At 31.7% G+C, this 18,357-nt stretch overlaps 1 protein-coding gene across 2 annotated transcripts; it reads right to left on the reverse strand.

Annotated features, from left to right (window-relative positions):
* Positions 1-7,373: 7,373 nt before the first annotated feature.
* On the reverse strand, positions 7,374-9,866 carry LOC107950281 (protein SOSEKI 2). 2 transcript variants are annotated; one of them, XM_016885092.2, is made up of 5 exons: positions 9,438-9,866; positions 9,119-9,361; positions 8,752-8,821; positions 7,912-8,634; positions 7,374-7,571 (listed from the first exon to the last, which is right to left on the reverse strand). In XM_016885092.2, exons 2-5 carry the CDS (start codon positions 9,351-9,353, stop codon positions 7,478-7,480), a joined length of 1,122 nt encoding a protein of 373 aa, XP_016740581.2. In that variant the 5' UTR covers positions 9,354-9,361; positions 9,438-9,866; the 3' UTR covers positions 7,374-7,477. The 2 variants fall into 2 exon arrangements, with proteins under 2 accessions (XP_016740581.2, XP_016740580.2); XM_016885091.2 differs by having other exon boundaries at positions 9,119-9,466.
* Between the last annotated feature and the right edge of the window lie 8,491 nt (positions 9,867-18,357).

Here is an 18,357-nt window from a genome sequence, read left to right on the forward strand (position 1 = left end):
GATGTAGTACAATATTAGAGTGTCACATATTATATTCAAATAACTCGACCAACGATTGAATTGATCTAACCATTGGTTCCCAGTTCAATTGATTCTGCTAGACCAACAATAATTAATTAATTAATTAATTAATTAATTAAAATTTATAAAAAAATTATTAAACCTATTCAACTACTAATTTTTGTCGTAGTTTTCAATTTTATTGATTTCGTGAAGTTTTCAATTCAATTGGCTTAACACTTTTGTTTGGACGAGTATTTTGATCAATTCTCAGTCCAATTGGTTCGACCAACCATTCCAGTCATGTTCCAAGAATACTAGTCACATCATTAAATCTTAATGGTATCCAAATTTAGGGTTCAAAATAGATTTAGTTCTAAGTTTAGGCACCAAAATGGACCTAGTTGCCAAGTTTAGGGGGTAAAAATTGTATTATCCTTTAAAAATACTATTACTTCTTAAAAACTACCATTAATTTCTTTTTAAAAATGCAATTAATTTTAAAAATTATATATATTTACATTTTTTATTAATTAGGAATTGTAAGAAATTTGTCTAATTATAATTTCAGTCTATTTTGTTATGCTAAAATTTGAGATTCAATTTTGTTAATCAATGAGGTGAACAAAGGGGAAAAGATGATGGTTTAGTAAAGAAGAAAGGAATGGAGGTTGGGAGGAAGTCTCAATTATCTCGGGAGAGAAAAAGATTTGGTGGGTTGTCTTTGTGAGTCTGTAAGCTATTTGCATGACTTTTTTGTTATAGTGGAGAACAAATTTGGTTTTGTGTCTTAAGGTTGTTGATGTGGAAGTTTGATTTGATACCTTTGGTAGTGACAGTGATTTAATGTCTTAGGATGAGACATGGTTTTCACGTGGTCTTGATTCAGCCTTAATGTTAACAAAAATGCATAGTTCTCTAGGTTGAGGTTCACAGACTAACCACCATAAGTGTGAAAGTGCATAGTTCGCCTAGTTGAGGTTCGCGAACTAAACTTTGGTAAGTTGTAAGATCCGTTATACAGGGTATAACAATTGCTCCCCCAGGCGAGTGAAGGCCATAAAGTGACTTTTACGAGCCTAGTGAGGAATTCGCAACATATGTGTCCATGATGCAAGCGTCTTGAAGTTCATGATAAAGTGTTATACATTGTATAGGTGATCTCATTTTAAGTCTGAATACATATTTTTTAAATTTGTAATTTGAATTTTAAATAACTGAAACTTTTAAATTAATTAAGTTTATGGCGAGAGAAATAATTTTCATATGCACGTTCATGTGAGTTTATTGATGAAGTTTGCAAAACGTGCAGTGTTTTACGACGTGTTGGTTGGATTCCCAATAAAATCGTCGTTATCTTTAATATTTAGATAACAGTGTTGTGTATTGATTGGAAAAGCTTTTTTATGTATGGGTAGTGGCGAGCATGTGTGCGCATAATAACTTGCCTAGGAAGTTTCATAGCAGTTGAAGGGTTTTACCTTGTTTATAAATAAGGAAAACCTTTTTAGCTTTATTACCATATGCTTTCTAAATATTTGGATTTCTACAATTCCTTTCTCATTTGTGTTCTTAGTGCAATTTAGTGTGGCAGGTTTCAATTACTTTGATTTTCTTATATTGTTTTTTTATTTTCCTTTTATTGTTAGCAAAACATGGCCTCCAACTTGGTTACTGTTCCTATTGAAAGTAAGGAATTTGAGTGTTCGATATCTACAAAGGAGATGTGAAAATTGTTAGAATGTAGGAAAATTACGTGTTTTTAATAATTTTAGATTCAGATTCAATATTTTGAAGGGAAATCATTGATTGAGTGATATGAACAATCATAATAGAGAAAATCGTTGGTTTCTTTTTCCCTTATATGTTTTTGTAGTAGGGTTTCATCCGCCTTTGCATCCTTTTTTCGTAGAATTGTTGAATTCATGTGGAATTGCTCCTAGGTAATTAATGGGTTCCTCTATTGGATCTGGTGCCTTAAGCGTAGTATTTTCGTCTACGTACACTTGCAATTTTTTCGAACAAATTGATTAATAAAATTCATGGATTACATTAATATACTTTATATAATTGAGCTCATGTGGTTTTTGCATGCAAAGCAAAATAAAAATAAATATTGACTCACTAGTTGTCTAATATTTAAACTAATACTAAGCAGTATTACGTGGTTAAATCGTAATATGAAAAACAACTTATATTAGTAGACGAACCTAAACATGTCCTTAGTCTAATCGGAAATGAGCAAACCGATTGAAAGACTAATATGTCGTATATCAAGTCCAATTAAAGAGATGTCTTGACTTGGGCATCGGAGCGGATGACTCCTAGAAGATAGAAACATAGATGTGACTTACAGTAAGTTGGATTGGACCTAAGAAGAATAGATCCTAGATTCTTTTATGGATTTATTCACTTGTAACATTCATATTGTGGCATACCTTAATCTTGAGTGGATGATGAACTATGTATGCGTGACTCATATACTTTGATGTAAGTAAAATCATGAGTTTAAATAGATAAGGAATGAAATCTGATGCGTTGTGTTTAAGACTTTTGCAGTATATAGCATAATTTACAATAGTGGAATTCATAACTCAACTAATAAGTAAATGATATACTCTCATCAACATTACATGATAGATGAAAAGCAAACGTGACCATGAGTCGTTTGTCTTTGTCATAAATGAACCAATTACTATTTAACAGTAATTAAATTTTCATGAAGGAAGATATAATGGTTATCATGAGATAAATATGATCATATTGGGTGAACAAATTTATCCCAAAGAGATTAAGGATATCCTATAAGGGTAACACACTGATAATAAGGTCATTGGATGAGAATTGATTAAGTAACTTTCGTAATGGTATGTAATTAAGGAGAGCTTAGTCATGATATTGTAGTATGATTTTGTGACTAAATAAGTTTATAGTTAATAGGCAAAAAACTGGAACTTAATTTTAAATTATTTGAACCCTAATTACTTATGTCCAATCGATTCTTCCGTTAGATCGTTAAAACTAGAAATGAATTACCTGTAGAACCAAATGAAAAAAAATTAATGGAAAGGACGAATTTAGAGAAATGGTTCACATTCGCAAATGAATGCATTTTCTCACTGAGTATTGAACTGACTAGAGAATTAATTTAAGGTTTTTGAATTATTATTTAATTATAATTAAATAATTGAAGTTTAAAAATAGAATTAAATTAATTAGTTATCATGAATTCGTTGAATGTAAAAATTAAATATTTAATTTTTACGGTAAATTCGTCATAACTTTAATAGAATTAAAATTGAGTTGAGAAAATTATTTAATTGTGAAATTAATTTAGTTAATTTAACTAATTAAATTAATGAAATAAATAATAATTATTATTGAAATAAAAAATATTGGGTTGGATTAAGTGTTGAGTCAAAAGTTTAAGAAGCAAATATAATTGGACCCAATACATGAGAGAGTCAATTCCTTTCATTTTACATGTGATGGGTAACAACCCTAGTGTTTTTATTTAGGGTGTGTCGCTACCCCCACTTCTAGTTAGACTAGGGAAGTGTTTTTCTATTAAATAAATATTATTTGTGTTATATTTATCCAATCAGGATTCTCTCATCTCTCCTTGTAAATAGATGACACTGGTAGAGCTATTAATAAATAAGTTTCATATATTGTTATTCTACTAGAAAGTAGTGAATTTTTATTCTTAGAATAAATTTTATTTTCTAGGAATAATATTTTTTTTTTGGTTTTTATTGAGAGAATTAATTTCCTACTAAAAGTAATAAATAATTTTTGGCTATATGTTTGGTTCTTGTTGTTCAAGGTTATACTCAACGCAATTCGGGGTTTGAGGATAGCGGAGAAGGTTGTTCGGTTGAAAGCTGAGAACATTTTAGATCCTCTCGCACAAAACACATGTACTATTCAGTAGAATGTTTATTATTATAAATATCATAAACCAACTTGAATTTGAAAATTTTTAAACTTCCACTATAACAATAAATTGTTTTCATAACTGAATTTTTCCAACAAGTAGTTCCTCCCGGATCTTCCCTGGTGGGATAATGAAGAGTATTATAAACCCTTATTCCTGCTATTTTCTTTGGCGAAAGTTTGAAGGATCAACCATCTTCTTTCATCCTGACGAAGTGACCAGGAAAGTGTTTGAATAGTTTCCATCGAAATAGATTGAGGGTCCACCTATAATGTACTCTATGGATTTATGGAAAACCATTAACAGTATGGAGTATGAGAAGAACTTTGCACACCAACAATTGGGTAGATCTTTAAAGCATCAAGAAATTCAATTGCAAAACTTAAATACGGAGCAAGAAGTTTTGAAGAAACAGGTTATTGAAGCTACCTCAAGCTAAGCTGTTCTGAAGGAAAAGGTTAAACCTCTTGAGGAATTAAATGTAAAATTAAAGGAGGAGGTTACGAAGTTGAATGCAGAAAATGAGGACTTGAAGAAGAAGAAAATTGAGTGTGAATCTTGCATGCAAGAGCTGACTTCAAAGCATGCGAATGAGATTGCTTCCTTGAAGAGATTTCATGATTAAGAAGTGGCTCAATTGAAGGACCAACAAAAGAATCATTTTTTAAGCCTAATATTTTTGTTCACGCTTCTTCAACTTTCAAACAGATTTTCGTGCTTGATTGGATAATTTGATCTTCAATAGCTCTAACCACAATCAAATACACCGTTGTTTTGCAAGGGGAAAACAAAGGGCAGCCATGGTCAAGCTTCTGTAAGGCCTTGCCTTTAGGCTACATTAGGTTATAATTTATAAGTTTTTACTTAGGATCTAGAGCTCTTTACCGTGAGACCTAATCTTTTCCAATTTCATTAGAGGCCTATTCGTATTAAAACATAGGTTTGTCCCAAAAGACTTATTGATATGTCAATAGACTGTGCCAATTTCAATATTTATAGATTCGATTTCAAATATTACTAATTCGGATAATATTCGTGTAAAAACGACACAGGTACTTGCTTGGTAAATTGAAACTGTGGGTAAAATGGTGCTTGGAATAGTGGCCACGATTTCAACCACAAAGCAGAACATGGGAAAACAATAAATAGAACACTGAGGTTATTTACGCAGTTTGACCTCAATCTATGCCTGTGGATCCTTACCCAGAGCAATGATCCACTATCTTTCTCACAATACAGCCAATGATTTAAATCCTAACACTGGTCTAACACTCACCAATATAGTGACCTCACCGTTGTACAAAGACTAGATCACACTCCCAATAAACTTTTTTTGTTGAAAGCTTTATGTTGCAACTCAAGAGACTCTCTTGATTGCTTGCAAAAATAATTCACACCATGTGCTTTACTTGAATAAATTTGTGCTCTATCAAACTCTCATTGTGCCAGTTTACCCTTAACCCAGACAAAACTTTAGTTTATATAATACTTAAGTTTTGTTTACATAAGAATTACAATCTAATCACTTCTCTATAAAGAAGGGTAAAATCAACATAAGATAATACTTCTATAAGAGTTTCGATTTAATCCAATGCCTTCAAAGATAGAAAGTGGCTTTCCTTGTTTCACAAATAACCAGTCTTTATCCGCAAGAAATCAATCTTCAAGTATTCAATTTCAACTCAATTGGTCTTCATGTTTTGGACTTTACTCGTCTAATATTGTAAAAAATAAATAGCTCAAAGCTTTTGTTCTAAAATCTGCCAACTCTTGAAACAATGCCTAAAAATGTGGTCATTGTTTTAGTCATAGAAGCAACCACAAAAATAACCTTACCTTTAAATGTGTCAACAATTTGGATTCAAATTTAATGAGGATAATAAATGGACTCAGATTTTAAAATAGGTTTGAAGATTCAAATTCAAATATTAAAAAAATTTGTAAATATTTAATCTGTTGCAATGCAACTGATATCAGCACAACCAATGTTGAAGTGTACTAAATTATTTATTATTTTTCTTCATCATTTAGTACAAGTTCTCAATAATTAGATTTAGAAATGTTTCCATTTCTCTTAATTGAGCTCGTGTTGTAATGGCAAAGGATTTCCATTGACATTTGGACTCAAATTCAATGTCTAAATTGTTGGTGTATGAGGATAAAAATAAACTTTTGAGAAATTAAGGAAAGCTTCCAGCTGTGTATCAAAGCCACTTTCTTTAAGGTTCTATTTGTCCCCACTTATATTATGGTATGCAAAAAAGTTATTAGCAAATGAACCTCGAGGATAAAATGAAGCCAAATGATTATCTACATTTTGCATTGTTGGAAACAGTTCACTAAGCCCTGAGCGGAGTATAGCAAGGATATCAATTTTTATAAAGAATTTTTGCAGTAATTCTTTATAGAACAATATAGGAATATAAAAGATGGTGAGAGAATAGAAAGAAATTTTGTTTCTATTTTTTGGGGTGTGTCATACAAATGAAATTCCTCTCCTATTTATAGGATGTCTCATGTCTCTTCATAGGAACATAACTACTCAAATGAATAATTATATCTTTAGCAATAAGCATAATTATTCAATAGATATGTACTTAAAAAATATCTATTAAATAATCATGACTATTTGTTGATAATCAAGTGATATAACTTTTTGTCGATTGAGTCTTAACTCAATTAGCATGAGCATTGTTGCCAATGCAGGAGGAGGCGGATTTGAGTACGCTGAAGTGCATTATCCTCCTATTTATGGGTTGGGAAGGGTCTATGAGTAGTTTTAGGTATTGTGTCAAAAAGAGCAGATGTGATCAGGGATATAACTCATCACTATAAATAGTGACAAAATTTAGGGTGGGTTTGAATGGACAATTGGGTGCGGTGCGTTTAGCTTGCTTTTTGTCTCACGCTACAGTATCGCTACAGTATCTAATCTCACCGCCACCGCTGTTTTTACACTAACCGCAGATAAACACACCGCCCATCCAAACTCACCCTTAGTTAATAACTTTTCATTTGCAACTATTGAAACACTATATATATTTTGAAAGTGTTCCAACGTATACGTTCTTCAAGTTTCGTATCTTCAGTCCTCATAGGCAGACCAGCCACGAAAAACACTAAGTTTCCGGCAATGGAGCCAGTGACCAAAGCAAATGATGTTAGCCAAGATGACAAAAATTGAAATTTCATTTCTCGGATTAGTTTCAGATTGGATGAATTAAGGGCTTTTTAATTTGGATTTAAAATTAGAGATTTTTAGGTTGGATTATTACAAATTCAGATTAGTTTAAGTGAGGGTTTTATTTTTTAAATTCGAATTGTATCATTTTTAGATCAACTTTGAGTTGAAGTCCATTTAGAGGGGCTAGAATTGTTGCCATTTTCTAAGCAAATCGAATAATATCAAATCAGACTAAACTATCAGATCAGAGTCGAAACTAATAGATATCTTCATTGTCATTCACTTCTCTGCTTTGTTACAAAGCCACAGATCTACTACAATTCGCATAGCTAGAAGTTTCCAGATATCTATGCGAATCATGATGATTTTGTTGTATCATGTTTGCCTTGTTTCTTCGTTGAGCCAGCTTTCGCCTTCGTCTCCCTTTCTGCCAACTGCAACCCCGAGCTCCTGTTCATACAAGAAAATGTTCCCAAAATGAATCAAGCAAAAGCAGAGCTACTATGCCCTTAAGTAACATCTTGAATTAAAGTTCCAGTTTATTTCAAAACAGAATTTATATATATATATAATTTGCTTCAATGCAGGATATAAATGCAATATTACTACTATTTATTGGATAAGTTTGGTGTGGATTTGATGAAACCCAACTACAATATTTTAGTACTGAGACTAAATATGGATTATTAATGCGGACGGCCAGCATTTAGTATGATATCCGTTTGAGAAAAATTAAAAATTTCAAATAAAAGTATAATTAATTAAAAGTAGTTCATAGTTTAGCGGTCACCTTTTCAAATCAGGAGCTCCTTCTCTCTTGGTCTCACTCAAGCTCCCACTGAAATGCTCTTTCCCCATTTGGTTACGATTCCCTGCTCCGCGTGGCAGCCTCGATTGGTAGTGCCCAGTCAATAAAAACCCTTGACCCCTCTCCGATTCGCCCCCAAATTCCTTGATCGAGACCGAACCGCATGATATCAACTGCATCAAAACGGCCGACGCTTTCATTCTCCCGCTCCGATTCAAATTGTCTTCTTTACCATCACCCTCGCACAAACTCCGCCGTGCATCGGCTTTCATCAACGATTCCAATGTCTCCGAGCTCGAATCCGACGGCCGTGGCGGCGAAATATCTTCCCTTCTCAGCTCCGTACTTTGATTCTGCTCCAATTCTTGACTTTGTAGCGTTTCAATTTTCGGTTCTTTAACCACCAGTTTTCTCCTCTTGTCATCAGTCTGAGTCGACGCGTCGGCAGCGAGTTTTCCAGGTGAGTCGGAGCTTGAATCAGCCGTGAAAAATTTGTGCTCAGGGAGATCAATAGAACTCCGAGACGGATCCCTCTGCCGTCTGATTGGCTGAAAATCATGATCTTTCTCTAACTTTTCAGACTCGAGTAGATTAATCGAGTGGTCGAGAATCTCCGATCCTTTGAGGACGTATTCTTGGCCGTGAGATGGGTAAATGAAATCGTCCTCCGCTAAGTCATGCCAAACGAAGCCGTTTTTGTAACTCCTATATTTTTATTTAAAAATTTCAATACTGAAAATATTAAATAATAATAATAAATAAATATCGGACGGCGCAGGGTAAAGTAATCTGAGGGCGGTTGGAAATAAATGAGAGTGCTACCGTTTGGAGGACCAAGAGTATAGACTAGCCATGCCTTTGCCTCGTAGGAGGTTTAGCCGTTTGATTACATCTGGAGAAAAAAAATCAATATATAGTCAAATTGCATTTGCAGTGAAAATTTGGTAATTTTCTCAGCATCCAAACAGAGTCAAGAAAAAGTAAGGTTTTGAAATTTAAACTTAATTCTTTTGTGTATGCTTTTTTAATGCATTTGTTCTTTACGAGAAAGCTGAAAGTGTGGTTTTTGTCAGCTGGAGTTGGGTATATACATATAGCAGAAGGTAGTTCTTGGAACGTGATAAAGTAATTAAAATACTCTTGGAAGCCAAACAGAGAATGAATAGGATAGTAGGTTAGTTTTGAGTACCTTCGAGATAAAGTCCAGCATTAGAAGAGAGAGGAACTTGCATGAAATGAGGGTGTTGAAGTTGACCATTTCTAGATAAGTAGTAAACAACAGCAACTTTTCTTTCAACAAGGGTGTTGAGAGGCTTGGGTTCAACCCAGACCTTGTTTCTTTCGGGGCTTATTTCTACTCTCTCTTTCCACTTCCTTGAAACGACCCCAGACTCCATCGTCCTGCCCCTGGAACTCACCGCCATTGCACTTTCTGAGAGGAAAAGAGACATTACAAAGGGGAGAATATAGTGGAACATAAATAAAAAGGAAGAGGAGAGAGATTTTACCTGAAGGAGAGGGGAGGGAGTTAAGAGAGAAGCAAATCAAGCAATGGCAAGATTTGGGTTTTATAGGCAAAGGGGAAGAGAGAGAGAGAGAGAGATGCGAAATAATGCAACGGAGAAAAGAGAGAAACACGTGTGGCGAAAAGTTGTGATATTTTTTTGATTAAAATTTTAAAATTCAGAATTTAATTCACTGCAAAATCTTTTATAAATAGTAGAAAAGAAGTTGTTGAAACTCAATTTTACTACCAAATATTAAAATGTAAGTTGAAATGGAGTGAGGCTTGAGAATGTTTGTAGTTATACCAAAAAAAGGAATTCAAAAATGGGAAAGCGGCAGACAAACAGGTAGGAAACAAGGAATAAAGGGGTGAGCAGATGTAGTTCTTCCGGTAGCATCAAAAGTCAATTTCTTTTTCTAATGCAAATTGCAAAGTCAACCGGTGCCGTTCTTCCACCCTTTATATTCAATTGTTATGAACTAACATAAATTATTAACTTTTATTATATAAATGTCAAATTATAGTCCATGATAAATTTCGACAAAATATGAGTAAAAGGCAGCAGTGAAGAGACAACCAAAGAAAGCTAAACAGATGAAAGGAAGAAGAAGAAGAACGACAGCAGGAAGCAGTAGTCCGTTACTTGAACTAATCCAACATCATATATATATATATGTTTGTAGAGGAGTCTGTATGTCCAAATCATATGCTCACAACAGCAGTATTTCCTCTTGGTGCCTTCTGCAGATTTTTCATGGTTTTAGCACTAAATTTCTTTCATTAACAAGTGACATTTTTGTCTGAACATATTAAGCCTTAGTTTTGAGCTGTCAGAACAAGGCATTGTCGGTTTGAACTCCACAACCCAGAACATGAATCAAGAAACATGAAAATAGTTCCTGCGTATAACCTGATGAATCACCAATTTGATTTTTCTCCATCAGTAACTTTTCATGTTCATGAGATACGCGATTTGCGGCCTTCTCGGCATTTCCAATCAAAATATGATGATTGAAGAAATAGGAACTGACGATGTTTTCATGAAAAGGAAACACTACTCGAACCGTTAATGGCATGTTTCCGGCAGAACAAAAACAATAGTCCAAGACACATCTGGACCAAAAAAACAATATTCCAAAAAATTTATATAAACTTTCGGGTGATTGCGTAGTGGAATATTAAAGGATTATATACAATGTTTTATCACACCATTCATAAAATTCAATTTGAATATATAAACTATATTTTAAATATTTTAAAATATAATTATTATAAATTTAAATATATAATTTATATATTTAAAATAAATTTCAATAGAAAAATAATTTTATATCCAATATAAATTTTATATAAATTTCATTATATTATAAATAAGGATTAAAAATATCATTGGACTTAAAGCACATGCCGAAACTAGAAAAAAATAATTTTATGTCGCTTTAGCTTTGCTTATAGCACCAAAAGCATTTTAGAAAAACAAAAATTAATTTCTCATTATTTTTAGAAAGTACTTTTGAAAAGTTTGGATCAAATATTATGTACATTTTAGACATAATGTTGCGAAGTAAACAATATATACATTTAAATAATGTTTAAATTCGTTAATATTATGATATTTTAGTAAAAATATAAATATAATTTAATAACTCATTATTAATATCTTAATATATGAAATATAAATTTAAATATTTTTAAGTAATTAATATTAATTATTGGTAAAATATAATTTGAATATATAATCTATATTTTAATTACTATTAAAAATAACCATTATAAATCTAAATATATAATTTTATATATTTGAAATAAATTCTAATAGAAAAGTAATTATATACTTAATATAACTATTAAATAAAAAGATTAAATTTAAAATTTTAGTATGTTAAGAAGGACTAAGATCATAATTAGACCAAAGAAATCAAATGAAGGTTTCAAAATAATTTATGGTGACACCAATAATCTTTTTGTATTTTTTTTCCTGCAATTTAGTGCCGACTTTTAACCATGATTGCTTGATTTGATTTAATTTAATATATGGATTTAAAATTTTGTTAAATTTATTTATACTTATAAATAATTTACTTAAGCTCAGTTCACTCATATTATTTTTTTATTTTAAATTTTTTTATGTTATTTTTAATTTAATATATAAAAATTTATATTTTTATTGGCTAAAATTTTATATATAAGTAACTTAACAAATTTTTAATATTTATATTATAATATTATAGATTATTATTTAATTTTTATGTGATATAAATTATATAATATAATATATTACAAATTTAAAATCAAGGCTTAGGCCTTAAAAGTTTAAATTTGAACCCAACCCATATTTTATTTTTTGTTCAAACTTTCTTGACTTTCGAACATTGAATGACCAGTCATAATCAATCACACCATTGTTTTGTTTTTCAACACATGGTCAAGCTTCTGTTAGGCCTGCCTTTGGGCAACATTAGGTTATAATTTATAAATTTTTAGTCGGGACCTAGAGTTCTTTACTGTGAGACTTCAAATCTTTTTCCAAGTTCATTGGAAGCCCATCCGTATCAAAATATAGGTTTGTCCCAAGAGACTTATACATAGGAAGGCAATAAAAAGTGACGATTTCAATATTTATATATTTGGTTTTAAATATTATAAAAATTTAGATAATTTCGATTTTGAACTTAATACAGATAATAAATAGACTCGAATTTAAAATTTAAAAATTAAAAAAATTACAAATATTCAATCCGGTATAATCCTATTGATATTAGCTAAATGAGCTTTGAAGTGTAGTAAACTATTTTTTATTATTCTTCAACATTCACTACAAGTTCCCATAATTAGATTTAGACTTTTCTCGTAAAAAAGTTTTTTTTTCTTATTAAAAGTTTTATCATTTCTCCCAGATACCAACTCTTGGCATGGTCTTGTACTTGTTATATTGATGCAGGTGATCTCTTGGGTCCTATTTGCCATAATACGTTTCTGTTGGTAGCTTGAAGGAATTTGGGACTTGCTTGGGCGATCCATGTGGTCAACAAGTCATTTGCATATTGAGCTAATGAAACCTCTCCTAGTTTTGCCAATACTTTTAGTAAATCCATTTCCCTTCTTAAGGCCTTCATCTATTGTTCGAGTGAAGAGCTTGATGGCACCACATCTACTCCTTTTGGACCACACCTAAAATCTCTTCTTCCTACTCTTGTGAGGTGATCCCCTCGCCCAACTACTGGCGAAACTGTATCCTCATACCTTGGTGCCACATTTACTGTTTTAGGATGGCCTCGTTTCGCCCTAAGCTCACTGCTGTATGGTATTTTTCCTAGTTGTTCCTGATAGTACTACTCTTGATCCTAGCAATGTTGATAATAATTTGCTTTAACCGTACTGATCATCTCCATATTGACACTAGTAGTATTGGTTCCGATAATATTGGTCATCCTACTCGCAATTGACCTTGTTAGTTTGTGTTTTTTATAAGGCGTTTTAAGCTTATTAGTCATTCTACTCGCAATTGACCTTGAAGAGCCATTAATATAAGGGCGGTTCACACCATAGATGGTGCGAAGAGCCACTAAATTATGGTTTGAAATGCTTGAGGTCGTACTTGAGCAGAATTTAAGCACTACATTCTCTCTTATCTATTCTTCTTAGAGGATGAGGATATTTATAGATGAAAGAAAGCTTGAAGTGGGCCTTTCATCTCATGAGTACCTCTTTGATAGAGTCCAACACGTATGGACTTGATGTGGCAGGGTTGTTGAAGTTGGAAAATTGAGATAATTAAATGAGATTAAATCTAATGTGATTGGTGGTGGTGTTGTGACAATATCCTTTCCATATTCATAATGGTGTGGGGATGCTTTGATATAAAGATATAACAAAAATATTTAGTAACTACATAAAAGAAATAAAACGTAAAATTAATTTATAAATTTAAAATAATTGAAAACTGTGAACATATAAAATAAAATAATTAATTACCCATCATATACATTATTTCCTTTTTCATGCCACAATTTCATTTTAATTTTCAATTTTTTAATTGCTAAGGTTGGTATGATGTTAATGACTGGACGAATAACATCTAAAAGAGAATATTGAAACCTAATAAAACATATAATTAATATAAAATAAAATTATACGTAATAATGAAATTCAACCTACTGCTTGTTTATATGCCTTTCAAATCATAAAAGGAAATATAAAACAAAATTATGTTGTAGATTGGAGAAGATATTTCATTAACAATTATATGGAAAGTTATTGAGAATTCAAGTTTATTATTGTTGAGGATTGACCCGTATAAATAATGAAAAAAAAAAATAGAGTACACAAATTTACGTACAAAAACCCCTCCAATCAAGAGGATAAAAAATCAATGAGACTTCACTATTGAGCAAACAAATGAAGAGTACAAGATGGAGAAATTCAAAACAAACCATAATCCTGAATATAAAGCTCTCTCTGGCTAAAAACACAAAATTCCCTTAAAGCTCTCTAAAACCCTCTCTTGAATTTCTCTCGCTAATGCTATATATGATCTCCTCTACTAGAATTATAATTGTTCTGTTTATAGGCTAAAAATAGAGGATTAACCCAACTAAAACTTCTTTAGAGTAATTAGAGTTTGAGTGAAAGAAAGAGTCCTACTTGGCTGTAAAAACGTGATTACGTCGCGTCGTTGTGACATCACGTACTTCCTTTTTGGGATGTCGCCGCCATGCTTTCTCATTGGAACATCGCTTTTGTTTCGATTCTGGTTATGTCAAGTGCCTACAAAATATCCAAAAATACTAGATACACTCCACAATTATGAATATTAATAAGCTTATTAAATGATTTTTTTTATCAATCTATTTGAAATTGTGCAAATCTTTTCTCTCAAGTCTTTGTCACAAAATTCATTAACCATCAAATTTTGAATTTGGATTCCTTGAAATTTAAAATCTAAATTAAAATTTTTCTATAAGGATTAAATTTAAAATTTAAATATCATAAGATCAATCATCATCGAATAAAATGATATTTAATTTCTCTTTAGTGCTCTTGTCATTCGAATATATCTCAATATTTCATTTTTAAAGAGTTATTACTTTTTTATATTCTTCTGTATTATCAATGTTTATAATATCTATTAATATATGTTAATTAGTTATTATTTTGAATAATATTGTGTTAATATTCTATTTGAATTATCAAAATGATTAATATATGTTAATACTCTATTTGAATTTTTTTATTAATACTCTATAAAGTAAAATCATATTGTGTATTGAATTAGTTAGTTAAAAATATTTTAATTGTGATTTGAATTTTTTATTATTGCACAATTTAAATTGCTAAATAAATTAATATATTTTAATTATATTCAACCATCCGAATAAGAAATATTGTTCTACACTAATTATGGTCATTAAAAACATAACAATTAAAAAATTAAACGTGTAAAACCACTTGCAATGCATATGATATTAAAAAGTAGTTAATTTAAAATAATAAATGTATTTTAGTATAGATTCAAAGACTAATTAAGTCATAATAACTATAACACTTATAATAAAAAATTATGAATAAAATAATTATAATTATTTTTATTATAGTCATTGGTTGATTGTATATATAATAAAATTAAAAAATTTATATTGAAAATAAATTATTGAAATTATTCAAAGTATATTTATATTGATTAATAATATTTAATAATGATTAAATTTAAATGTTTATCAGATTCTCAAATAAAATATAACATATAAAATTAATAATATATTTAATTGCTATAATTATTAATTGTATGTATATTATACAATATAATTCTAGAGTTGCTGCAACAATGAATGAAAAGTGCCAATGACGGACTTATTAGACACATTTAACTATCGAAGTAGTGGTGGGTTTCAATTTTGGGCCCAAAAGTAGTGATCAGTTTCAGGCCATTCCATTCTTAATTGCTTATAGATTGAAGTTTTGAATCATAGATCTGTCTTTAGCCCAATGGACCAACAAAATCCTCTTAACTGTGTCTAAATATAATACAACCTTGTTGGGTTGGTATAAGTGGTTTTCTTGCAAGATAGGAAATGTTGGTAAGTGATAGGTCTTATTCGGTAACCGAGTTAATCGGTTCTAGGTCACCAACAAAATATTTTAGTTTTCGACGTGGTTTGATCAAATGACGAGAGTTTTTTCATTTCTATCTTTTAACCATAATTGTCGATTTAAAAAGGATCCTACGAGATCCCATTATAATCAGATCTCACCTTAGAAGTTACTTATAATCTAGCATAAATCATTCTCCAAAGTAAATATATATAAGTTTTCATAATTAAAGCTATAGACTATATGCATCATGAACTCAAATATTATATGGTAGATGCTAATTATACAAACAAAAAAAGGTTCTCTTACACCATATCATGGGGTACAATACCATTTGAAAGAATTAAGCTTAGAAATGTGGTTGAGAGAAAATTTGTTGTTCTAAAAAATATTTCTAATATTAACATCACCTTAGTATAGTATAAAAAATAATGTTGGATAGTACTTGTAGAGGCCCAATTTAGCCCAGGCCCGAAACAAAACCAAAATAATAAAAATTAAATGACTCATGTACAACAGGCCCAAAACAGCCCAGATTCTAAACGGCCCATTGAGGCCCAAAGACTAAGCAAGCACAGGGAACCCTAGGGTTCCCTCTCCTTTACGTTGCTCCTCCTCGGGCGCAACGCCCATGCCTCGTCCTGAGGCCTGCCCAACCTCCATTGGCACCAAAATAGCAATCCTCTCCGTTGACCTCCGACACCTGCAAAAAAGACCAAAAGAAGCAGCACAGAAACGGCAAAGAGAAGACAAAAACAAAAGCAAAACATAGAAAAAATAGCAAATAGTAACATGGACTAGCAGTGTAATCGTGGCTATAAAAGCCATTAAAATAACCTTGTAAAAAGGAGAGAAATACAACAGAGAACAAAAATCAATCCAGAAAAATCCAAGGTTGATATTTTTATTTCGAACTTCTGCTTCTTTTTTTATTTTTCTTTTTTCTTTTTTTTATGCGTACTATTATAGGAATAAAACGAAAAGGGGTTTTGAAACCGTGCGAGCTCGCCGGCGGCATAGGCCGGGTTTGAAGGCCTAGAGAGAAGGGGGAGAGAGAAAGGGGGGAGTTTGATTCTTTTTTTTAGAAATGGGGCTGAAATGGGAGTAAAAAAAAAATTTTTAGTTTAAATAATAAATGAAACGGCGCCGTTTTAGCCTTTAAGATCCGCGCGCGACCCGACCCGCTCCAGAGGGGATCCGCGCGTTTCTGTAAAATGGGATATTTGCGCCCTTGGTCCTTCCTTTATCGCGAACTGTTGCAATTTGGTTCTTTTCTGTTTTTTCTTTTAATTTGACCCCATATTTTGCGCTTGTCTCAATCTGGTCCTGTACAAAATGATGCGTATAAGGAATGGGGATATTGCGTGATAAGTCCCTTCTTCTTGACGCGCGTTTCACCTTAGTCCTTTGCTATAATTTTTATTTCACTTTAAAATCTGTCATTTAATTTTGTTCTAATTTCAGTTTGGTTGTGGGTCTGTTATTTTATTATTATTATTCTTAAACTGTTTATCTATTTAATTCCATATGTCTTATTAGAATTATTCTATTATTAAATTAATTATTTTAATCACTATTATATCATTATTGTCATGACCTACTTATTTGTGCCATTTTTAGTTTCAATATTTTGTTGTATATCTACATGCTTACATTTTGTCATATATACACACGTACATTTTTAATTTGTTTTTATATATACATTCATACTTATATATTATTTTTATGCCTTATATGTACATATATATACACACTTCTATACATACATTTTTATAATACATGTATATACATGCATACATTCTACAACACATACATTCTCACTTTTTGTTATTTTAAATATACATATATACAAGACTTTGAAAAAAAGAGTTCAGAATGGGGAAAGAAGATAGAACAGCTGGAAGAGGAGAAGATGCGTTTGGGACTAGACGTCGATATCCACAAGCTAGAAGTCGAGAAACTAAGGAAGGGAAAGAACAAGGCTGAGGAGGATTTTGACAGTCTAAAAACGGATATAAGAAGTTGCGATTGTCAATGAGGACTGCCGGTTTGGGCAAAACGTCAGAGCAGTGGCGACAAGAGATCAAGGAAGAAAGAACCAAGACGGATAAGTGGGAGAAGGAATTCCAAGATGCTCGAGCTCGAGAAAGCGTTTTGGAGAAAAGCTTATTAGAATGTCGAAATGAGAAAGCAGAATTAAAAGCTCGGGTGGCAGAATTGAAAAAGTGACTTAACCTATACCGTAGTCGCTGCTCCACGATCGAACTAAGAGCGAGCTTAAATAAGATCGAAGAACTGAAAGGAAAGATAGGGGAGCTTGAAGATGCATTGCACAATTCTGAATTGCGAGTGGAGCTTCTTGAGAGGAGTAATGAGCAGTGGCAAGGGCAATTCTATCATTCTCAAAGACAGATTAGAGACAGAGATTACATTATGGGCGAAGCCGTGACTCAAGTACGGGAAGTAGCAGATCATTTACAAACCTTAGCAATTCAGGCTGATGTATTGAGTTTAAAGTATGAATCAGAATCAAGCCGGGGTCGAGATTTAGCTTGGCTTCTTATGAAGGTTAAGGCCTTGAGTATAAAAGCGAAGCCCTATATGTAATCCATTTTATGTAAAGGAATTTGTTTTCTAGTCAAGTTTTTTTAAAATGAAATTGAACTAGAATCAATGCCTCTTTTTGCATTCATGCATCTACATATCATCATATGCATTAAAGTTTTAAAAAGGGAGCCTAATTAATTTAAAATTATGACAGAACTACCCTGGAAACTAACAAAAATTTGCCAACCGTTTATCACTACGGTACCCGTCGCAAAACAAAAGCC

Source organism: Gossypium hirsutum, chromosome D03, assembly GCF_007990345.1.
Source record: "Gossypium hirsutum isolate 1008001.06 chromosome D03, Gossypium_hirsutum_v2.1, whole genome shotgun sequence".
Taxonomy (NCBI): domain Eukaryota; kingdom Viridiplantae; phylum Streptophyta; class Magnoliopsida; order Malvales; family Malvaceae; genus Gossypium; species Gossypium hirsutum.